The sequence below is a fragment of the Chinchilla lanigera genome, unplaced genomic scaffold (assembly GCF_000276665.1).
Source record: "Chinchilla lanigera isolate Chin_1 unplaced genomic scaffold, ChiLan1.0 scaffold00072, whole genome shotgun sequence".
NCBI lineage: Eukaryota > Metazoa > Chordata > Mammalia > Rodentia > Chinchillidae > Chinchilla > Chinchilla lanigera.
The window spans coordinates 4874947-4884862 of record NW_004955473.1 but is presented as its reverse complement, the minus strand read 5'-3'; the positions used below and the strand labels follow the sequence as shown (position 1 = coordinate 4884862).

The 9916-nt window shown below is 44.8% G+C and overlaps 1 protein-coding gene across 2 annotated transcripts in view; it reads left to right on the top strand.

The window, feature by feature from the left end:
- Nucleotides 1-9633, top strand: part of Rab33a (RAB33A, member RAS oncogene family) — a 16669-nt gene extending 7036 nt beyond the window's left edge. For both annotated transcript variants that reach the window (XM_005401247.1, XM_005401246.2), the window contains one exon: nucleotides 9043-9633. In XM_005401247.1, the coding sequence (XP_005401304.1) occupies nucleotides 9043-9498 (456 nt within the window). In that variant the 3' untranslated portion in view covers nucleotides 9499-9633. The remainder of the gene's footprint in view (nucleotides 1-9042) is intronic.
- The last annotated feature ends 283 nt before the right edge of the window (nucleotides 9634-9916 follow it).

The window sequence follows — 9916 nt, the reverse complement described above, 5'->3', positions numbered from 1 at the left end:
TTGAACCCCCACAGGACCTCATGCATGCTAGGCAAGAGCTGTACCACTAAGATACCTCTCCAACCCAGTTGACCTCTTTTGAGCCTATGGTTAGACCCCAGAGAGGGTCAAAGTGGAGGCAGACCTCTTGCTGGTTAAACAGCTCAACTGACCACAAGGCCTCTTTCTCTGTTTTTCCATTCCCTAAGAACGGAACCCAGGGTCTCCCACATGCTAGGCAAGAGCTGTGCCGGTGAGCTCTGTCCCCAGCCCTCAGGGCTTATCTTCTGGGTGGAGAGGAGAACTGAGCACCTGGGGAGACTGATGAAACATTCCAAACTGTGCAAGACTCCTGATTACTTGAGTATTAAAATGAATGTGTTATAAAATGGCTTCAGAAACCAGACCAAAGCACTAGATGTCAGGAAGATGGGCAGCTCAGTACCAATAAGGGAAGGCCCAATCGTCAGAGAGACAGACAGCATTCTTTAAACCTGTGATCTTTTTTGTTTCCTGCATTTTAGGAGGAAATTGTCACAGTTCCCTTTAAAGTTAAAGTAATTATCTATAATTATCCTTTTTATCCTTTCCTAGGAGTTTGCAAGGTTCAGAATCCCTTTAGTATGTCTAGTTTCTATAATGTAAGGCTGTAAGATTCTGAAATGTCTAAAACATGCCCTTTGTTTTGTTTTTGTTTTCTTGAGACAGGGTTTCACTCTGTAGTTCAGGTTGTGTTCAACTCACTATGTAGCCCCAGGCTGACCTCGAATTTGAAGTGTTCCTGCCTCAGCCTCCTGAGTGCTGGGTTTACAGGTGTATGCTACCACGCCTGGCTAAAACGTGCCTTTTTATCCCACATAGAAATATATTTATGGATGGACTCTTAAACCTTCAAAATCCTTAAAGTTTAATGTTATCATTTGTTTAAAATCAAGTGTTACAGTGAGCCGGAGTTCCTTGGATGTAAATGGGAATGAATAAATCCATCTGCAATTTGGGTGGAGGAAAAAGGAGTGTTTGGGAGTCTGGAAGAGGAGGGAGCAGGTGGGGAGATGGAAAGAGGACAAGTGAGAATGGGAGGTGAATGTCCTTCCCTCTGACACCCCTATACTTAGCCAAACTGGGTTTCACGGTCTCTGCCAAAGATTCCAGACTTTTTCCCAGAGGGCAGAGTCTGTGACAGTGTGACTCACTAGAAACAGAGCTCAGCACAACACCACGTGCAGATAAGTGCTTAATACAAGCTTTTTTGGGAAGATGATATTTTCAAGAGGACAAAGCCTTGTGACATGGCTCAAGGAGGAGCCCTAAGAGGGCAGAGTCTGCAGGAAGTCAGGGTGGAGTGTGGAAGCAGGGAGAGGATGAACCTGCCTCTTGTCAGCTGCTACAGCCCCGGGGCAGAAGACCAGCAGGTCTGTGGAAAGACAGCAGAGCACGGCAGCTGGCTCATGATCTGGATAGGAGACTTTTGTCCCATGCTCTGGCTGGCCTGGAGTTTTCCAAGGAACAAGTGCCAAAACCATGCTCGGAGGTTACTGCCAAGGGGTTCCCCCACTGGGAGAGAGAGAAGAGTCTAACACGACAGGCCGAGACAGCCCTAGACCACAGCCAGCAATAGCAGGTTGTGGGTTTATAAAACACCAGCCCTGGCAGGAGAGGGGAGGAGGGGCCTCAGCCAGCTCTTGTTCTCAGTCCCAGAGCAGGGTGTGTTCTCTCCTGAGCTGCTCTCTGTGTCCCAGGGTGGCACATATGACAACTCAGGCTACGGCTTACCTGATTTTCTGTAGTTGAAGTTATAGTTATTCATCAGAGCCATCCCTAGGGGCCTGAAACCCCATTTGGCTTCTCCAGTCATTGTGTCTCCCACCCCACATCATCACAACATGTAGAATCCAGTGTTTCTGGTAAACATGAACTCAAGAAAAGCCTCCAATGAGTAGGCAGTCATAACAATAACAACTTCTATTGATTGAATAAACAAGAAGCCCCGGCTAGGCACTTTACAAGCATTGTCTTATTTGATACAGAACATTTATGAAATTAGAATTATTGTTATTGTTCCCACTTTATAGATAAGCAAACTGAGGGTGATAGAGATGAAACAATTTGCCCATTCCCACATGGAGCTGAGCTTCAGTCTTGGACTCTTGAGCGCAAGCACTTAACCATCTCTTTCTGCTGCCTTCCCTGTGACAGGACCAGGGTTTCATTCTAGATTTTGAGGCTGTGCTTTTCACCACTGTGCTCTACTCTAAGGGACAATTATCTAGTCCCCTACATTGAGAGAGATGTGCACAGTAGGAGCTAGGATGCCAGGCAGCCAATCTAGTCTCTTCTAGGTCCGGGTCCCAGGAGCCTTGAAGTTGTCTCCTTCAGGGCTAGGGTTGTACCTCAGTGCTACAGCACTTGCCTAGCGTGCCCAAGGCCCTGGGTTCTATCTGCAGTACCACCAAAATGAAGTCTCCTTCACTTGTACCCAGGACACTGAGCTGAGTACCTGGGTTTTACTTTTTGCATCTAGGCTATTTCACCGTAGGTGTGAGAATCAGAATTTCAGAGAAAAAGAGACCATAGAGATTCTCTAATCTGATGTTCTCAGACAGGAAACTGAGGCTCAGAGAGAGAAAGTGACTTGCTCAAGGTCACATAGGACCAGGCCTACAACTCAGGTTTCCTTAATTTCTTTTCTGGTGCTTTGTCCATGTATCACACTGCCAGATGTAAAGGAGTACATAAGGGGTTAGACGATCTGGCTCAGTGGTAGGACACTTGCCCAGCATGCACAAGGCCCTGGGTCCAATCCTTAGCACCACAAAAAAGAGCACATAAATCCCCACTAGTCAACCAACCCACAAGTTTACCCAGGACAGCAACACGATGGGACATTATGTGGGAAAGCTAATAGTTTTTTTCTGACATCAGCCTAGGAATGGTGGTGGCATCCCTCAACCCTCAAAGGAAGGGTAGAGCTTCCCTTAATGACCATTATGTGCCTGTTACCTCAGGGTTTAACTAAAACATGTTGAGTCTATTTCAGTCTAAAAATATTAGAAGACAAATGGGGGCGTGGAGAAGTCATGTATAAAGCAAATTTTCATGGAAGCAGCCTTCCAGTGTAGCTTGGTTTCTCCCACAGGCTGGGCACCTCCTCTGCCCCGGCCCTTGGGTCCAAGCAAACTGCGGGTCAGCTGTAACTGTGGCAGGTGCAGCCCAGGACTGTGGAATTCTCTTCCCTTGCTGATCCCTGGGAAAAACCACCTTCCTGTGTTACATTACCAAGTGGATGGGTGCTGAGCTCAATGTTCCTCAGAAGCTGCCTGCAGTCAGGATGACATCATGTCTTCCTGAGGGCTTCTGAGCACCCATTTCTGCCAGTTAGCTTAATGGTTAATTATCCATCAGTGTGTGTGTATCTGTTTCTCTGGCTGCCTCTCTTTCTGTCTGTTTTTCCTCTGTGTCTGTCTCTGCCCTTCTTCCCATTCTATGTCAGCTTACAAGCAGATGGGGCAGCCCAGCTAGTTGAAAAAAGATTTCTTTTAAACTTTTACCGTCATCCACTGGGGCACCCCCCAAAGGTTACAGATGTATTTGTCTCCTTTTTCGGGCACTTCTACCCCCGCCCCACTGGCCTCTAACAAAAGGACATTCATGCCTCATCTATAGGAAAGATGCCAGATATGTTTCCTGAAGAAAAGCAATTCTCATGTCAGCTAAGAGCACGTGCAGAGGCTGGGGGCTTGCTGAAGCGCACTCATGCAGAGATAGCCCTGGGAAGATGGCTCCACTTAGCTTTGGAAGCTCCTCACATTGTACCCTTTAACCTTCCTCCAGCACGCCATCAGTCTGGGCCTGCTTCGCCACACATGGCATATTGACGGCATTCCTCTCCCTCTCCCTCCCCAGTGGACTGCCCTGGCCTTGGCTCTATTTCAGCTTCCAGAAGCTAAGCATGCTGTGCTTTCCAGGATGAGAACCAAAGGATCCAAGGAGCAATACTAACAGGCTGATGGTCTTTCCAAGACAATAACAACTAATATTTGCAGAGCACTCTGCATTTGGCAAAAGCTCTTTCTCGTGTGTTACTTTATTGGATCATCCTGGCAATCACGGGAGGGTCAAATTCCCATTACACAGATGAGGAAAGTGAGGTTCAGTTGAGGAAGGTTAAATGACTTGGCCTGTCATTTGCACAGCTGCTAAGTGGAGGAGTTGAATGCTGCCTTTCCAACAGCACTCACTCAATCAGTTGTCCATGTAGCTTCAGTGATGGAGGTTTGAGGCTTCTCAGAGAGGAAGGGAAAGTGTATACAGTGTATACACTTGGCCATCTGGACCCATGGGTTCCACATCTGAGGAGCCAATCGACCAAGGATCAAAAATATCTAGAAAAAACCTGTATCTATACTAAATATGTAGAGTTTTTTTCTTGACATTCCCTAAATAATACTTTCCAACAACTAACATTTGCATTGTTTTTGGTATTATAAGTCCTCTAGAGATGATTTAAAGCATATGGGAGGATGTGCATAGATTATTCATTAAAAAACTACACTATCTTATATAAGGGACTTGAGCTTCTGTGATCTGGGCATGTGCAAGAGTTCTAGAACCAATCTCCTGTGGATACCGTACTTAGGAACAACGATATTAGGTACAATGTCATGTATTTACAAGGAATGCGAATCCTCAAAGTGCCCCCACATGATCACCACTGTTCTCTTCACTTCTCCGGATGAGAACGCTAAAGACAGAGAAAGTAACTTGCCTAGGTATATCTAACCAGTACATGATTTGGAACAAGATTTTCATCCAGATTGGTTGGTCTCCGCTACATCCTGCAAGCCCTAGGAGAAATGAGGACCTGAGGTGTGTGTGTTTGTGGCCTAAGGGGTGGTCATCAGCCCTGTACAACCCATGGACGCAGTGCTCATGGAAGTGAGGAAAGGGTGAGAGGACAGCCAGATACTTTCACTGCCTGGTACGGGCCAGGGGGTTATGACGGTGCTGAAATGAACAGGAACACTGAACCCCAAACACAAAGAGATTGTTTCACGTATCCATCACCTCCCAATGATGAGCCCTCCTTCTGTGAGGCCAGTCCAGTTGTTCTGCTTTCTGTCAGGAGCGGCCTACTTCTGGGCTCACCTCTTCTGACAGACAGGGGTGCAAATAATATGGGCAGGATTTATAAAGAACCAGAATGGAAGCAATGTCCCATTGAAATTCCAAGGCTCCAAATAAAAGTGCTGAGACTCTGTGTTGCATCTGAAAGGCAGAGGAGATCTCTAGGAGAGAGGGCCCGCTCCACAATCCTGGCAACTTGGGTGGTATACACAGTTAGGAAGCGAAACAACCAACCTTACTTAGCCTAACACCTCGCACACTCCCACCCATGTTCCTGCTATGGCAGGTATTTTTAGAGTCCTGAGCTCATGGTGTTAAAGCATCTGCCACATGCCTGAGGGCTGATAGGGATCCAGCCTTACTCAGAGGCAAGAGTTAAGACTGCTGGGGTGTGGGGGGATGAGACGTGGAGAGCAGAAGCCAAGTGGTAACACTATTCCTGGGGAAGACCTGCTCCCTTCCCACTGATCTCTATTCTTCTCTCACCCTACTCTCCCTTTCTTCCTGTTCGGAGCACCAGAGGGGTGGAAGAAGTGAAAAATCTTTCCTGTCTCTGTTTGCAGATACAGACCAGACTTTGAGGGCTTACATTTTTCTGTGTCATCAAAATTAGATGTTCTCTCTGAAATGGCCTGGGCACATACCTAGGTGGCGCTTGTAGTTTGATGGCTCAGGCCAGTTCAGCTTTTGCTACTGCTGCTGCTGCTGATGGTAATGACAACCTTGAGGATGAGTGATCTGATGCAGGAAGACTGCTTGTAGTTTAGGTGGAGAGGTGCACAGAGCACTGAAGAAACAATTAGAGAACACAGAAATATATTCTAAATGGTATGATATAGACTCAAAGTGAGGTAGGAATGCTAATAAAAGAGACTTGGAATTGGAGAAGGTTTGAGGGAGAAGATAGAGACGTGAGCCTAGCCTTCAAGAATAGGTGATGGCCAGGCACCGTGGCACATGCCTGTAATCCCAGCACTTGGAAGGCTGAGGCAGGAGCATAGCCAAGAGTTCAGGGCCAGCCTGGGCTACATGGTGAATAGTTCAAAAAACCAACAAAGAATGGGTGAGATCTTGACAGGGCAAAAAGGGGCTAACCACATCTAGAGGGGTGGACCAGCAGGACCAAAGGCACAGAAGTGGGAATGAACCAGGTGGAGCTGAGTAGTTTGAACCCAGGTTGGGAGGGGTCAAATTAGGGCAGGCAGAAAAATTTCCATTTGATGCCACGTGCAATAGAGGGCTACTGTAACTTCCCGCAGAGGAAGATGGTATGCAGATACAAGCAGGCATTTAGGAAGGCTAGTCTGAAAGCATCACAGAGTAGAGATGTGCAGAAACCAAAGGACTGCTGTCACCCAGGAGTGAAGAGGAGGGTCTGACCAAGGGACCTGAACACTGAAAAGGAAGGAGAGGCTCTGAAGCTCATGCCAAAGGACTCCGGAGGCATGTCAGTAGAAGACATTGGACAGCCAGGACAATGAAAATAGATAGGATGATGACTCAGGGGCCCTTTAAGTCTTCCCTCAGCAAGGAAATTCAATTGTATTTACTAGATTATACTTACTGTTAACTCCATATAAAGGCCATACTTGTTTTAAGAGGCATGGTAGTCAATTAGTGATCATAATCAAATTTTCGTTGATAATTTAGAATTATATAGGGCCTTGGGACCATTATTCTGAATACGAATGTCTCTTGTCTAAGAAGTTGGATGGAAAAGGAAAAAATGGGTTTGAATGTGTGTGGAATCCAGGGTATCCCTTGGGGAGTAGTGCCTTCACATGTTACTGATATCAGCTTTTTGCCTTCATAAGCGAGCTTTTATCTCAAAAGGCAAGGTGCAGAAGAAAACCCCAAGGAGTTAAAGTATCACTTATGTAATGAACAAGTGAGTTTAAATGTTGACTGAGCTAAAATCATAACACTAATTTTGCTTATTTTTAAAAGTAATTCAACGGGAGGCTGAGGCAGGAGGATCATTGTGAGTTCGAGACCAGCCTGAGCTACAATGTGAACTCAAGGCCAGCCTGAACTGCATAGTGAGACCCTGTCTCAAAACAAAACAAAAAAACAAGTAATTCAAGCCAGGGATGGGGCATATGCCTGTAATCCAGCATTCCGGGAGTTTGAAGCCAGAGGATCACAAATTCAAGTCCAGGCTGGGCAACTTAGCAACTTAGTGAGAACTTGTCTCAAAATTTAAAAAGAAGGGCCAGGCATGGTGGTGCACACCTGTAATCCCAGCACCCAGGAGGCTGAAGCAGGAGGTTTGCTGTGAATTGGAGGTCAGCCCGAACCACAGAGTGAGCCTCTGTCTCAAAAGCTTTTTTGTAAAAAAAAGGGCTGGGGATATAGCTTAGTGCTAAGGCCCTGGGTTCAATCCTTACTACTGCAACAACAGAGTAAACCAAAAAAATTTTTAAAAAGTAATGCGTGCTTGCATGAGAAAATTTGAGAAATTAAAAGAGAAGAAAATATCACCTGTAGTCCCACTGCCCATAAATAGTTACTTTTTAAATTTTTTGTTTTGTGTTTTTTGAGTCAGAGTCTCACTCTGTAATTCAGGCTGAACTTGAACTCACTATGTAGCTCAGGTTGGCCTCGAACTCACTATGATCTTCCTGCCTCAGCCTCCCAAGTGCTGGGATTACAGATGTGTGCCACCATGCCCAGCCTATAAATAGTTACTAATTTTCTATACACATATGTTTAATGTTTTTACAAAATTGAGACCATAGCATGATTTTTTTGGTACTGGTGATTGAACTGAGGGCTTTTACCACTAAACTACACCCCAACCCTAAAAAATTTTGTATACTTTTTTTTTCTTACTTGTATTTTGTGAGCATTTCTCCCACCATTTAGTCTTTGAAAACATTATTTTAATGGCTTCATAATAGTCCATTGTATAGATATATACCTTTATTTTCTGTCTCCTAGGTTTAGGTTGTTTCCTGTGGTTTTTTTCTTCTGCAATGGGGATTGAACCCAGGGCCTTGTGCATGCTAGACAAGTGTTCTACCACTGAGATACATCCCCAGCCCTTTTTATTTTGAGACAGGATCTTGCTAAGTTGCCCAGGCTGAATTGACTTTATAATCTTCCTGCCTCAGCTTCCCAAGCAGCTGGAATTACAGGTGTGTGCTACTATGCCCAGATGTTTCTTGTTTTTTTTTTAAAGTATAAATGACACTGTGATTAAGATCTTTGTACAGAATTTTGAGTACATCTCTGCTATGTCTTTTGTATAGATTTCTGGAAGTGGTGTTACCAGTTCTAAAAGCTGCGAACATTTTTAAGGTTCTTAACAATGTTGCCAAATTGCCCTCCAGAAAAGCTGGCCAATGTACATCCTAGTTTTTCATCTAAAATCCTTCAGATTTTCTTTTTTTTTTTTTTTAAATCCTTCAGATTTTCAACCCAGCTTACTTGCTTTCTCTCTTTCTTTCTTTCTTTCTTCTTTACTTTTCTTCCTTCCTTCCTTCCTTCCTTCCTTCCTTTCTTTCTTTCTTTTTTCTTTCTTTCTTCTTTTCTTTCTTCCTTCCTTCCTTCCTTCCTTCCTTTCTCTCTCTCTCTCTCTCTCTCTCTCTCTCTCTCTCTCTCTCTCTCTCTCTTATTTCCCCCTCTTACCCCATACTGGGAATTAAATTCAGGGCCTTTGCACTGGGCTACATCACCAATTCTTTTAATTTTTTTTTTATTTTGAGGCAAGATCTAAGTTGTCAACTCAAGATTTTCAACTAACAATGTTATGAAACCTTAACAAGCCCTGAAACTTCTCTACACATTGAAAAGTCCATTCTGCTAATCTATTGAGAACCACTTCCTGTGTCAGGATTTGTAACCTCATTTTCTAAAGCTATAAAACCACTTTTTTTTCCCCCTTGTCTATCCATGTTTCCTTTTCTGACTCCGCACATGGGTTTCTGTGTCTTTCAGGTTCAGGTGTGGGACACAGCAGGTCAGGAACGCTTCCGCAAAAGTATGGTGGAGCATTACTACCGCAATGTTCATGCAGTGGTCTTTGTTTATGATGTTACCAAGATGACATCCTTCACCAACCTCAAAATGTGGATCCAAGAATGCAATGGGCATGCTGTGCCCCCACTAGTCCCCAAAGTGCTTGTGGGCAACAAGTGTGACTTGAGGGAACAGATCCAGGTGCCCTCCAACTTAGCCCTGAAATTTGCTGATGCCCACAACATGCTCTTGTTTGAGACATCAGCCAAGGACCCCAAAGAGAGCCAGAATGTGGAGTCGATTTTCATGTGCTTGGCTTGCCGACTGAAGGCCCAGAAATCCCTGCTGTATCGTGATGCTGAGAGGCAGCAGGGAAAGGTGCAGAAACTGGAGTTCCCACAGGAAGCTAACAGTAAAGCTTCCTGTCCTTGTTGAAACCAAATGGTGTAAATACGAGATAAATTATCACTGGAGTTTTTTCTTTCCCTTTTTTCTGTGCCTGCATAATGCTGACACCTGCTTGTTTCCATACAAATTGGTATCAAAATAAAATTTGTATAGATTATCAGATGGCTTTATGTCTTGCTTTCCTCCAAGAAGACTTTTTTTCTTTTTGTTCCTTCCTCCTTCTTTCCTTTCTACTGCTGGGAGTGGAACCCAGGCCTTGAGCATGTTAGGCAAGTGCTGTACCACTGAGCTACACCCCCAGCCCTAACGAAACATTTCTGATTGTGATGAGTGGAGGAAGCAGTTCGCCCTGGAGTGAATGGACAGTGCCAATGTATAATCACTATCAGCCGTTTATACTACCTGAAATTCTCACCGTTTGAATCATTTTTCCAGGGCTAATTCA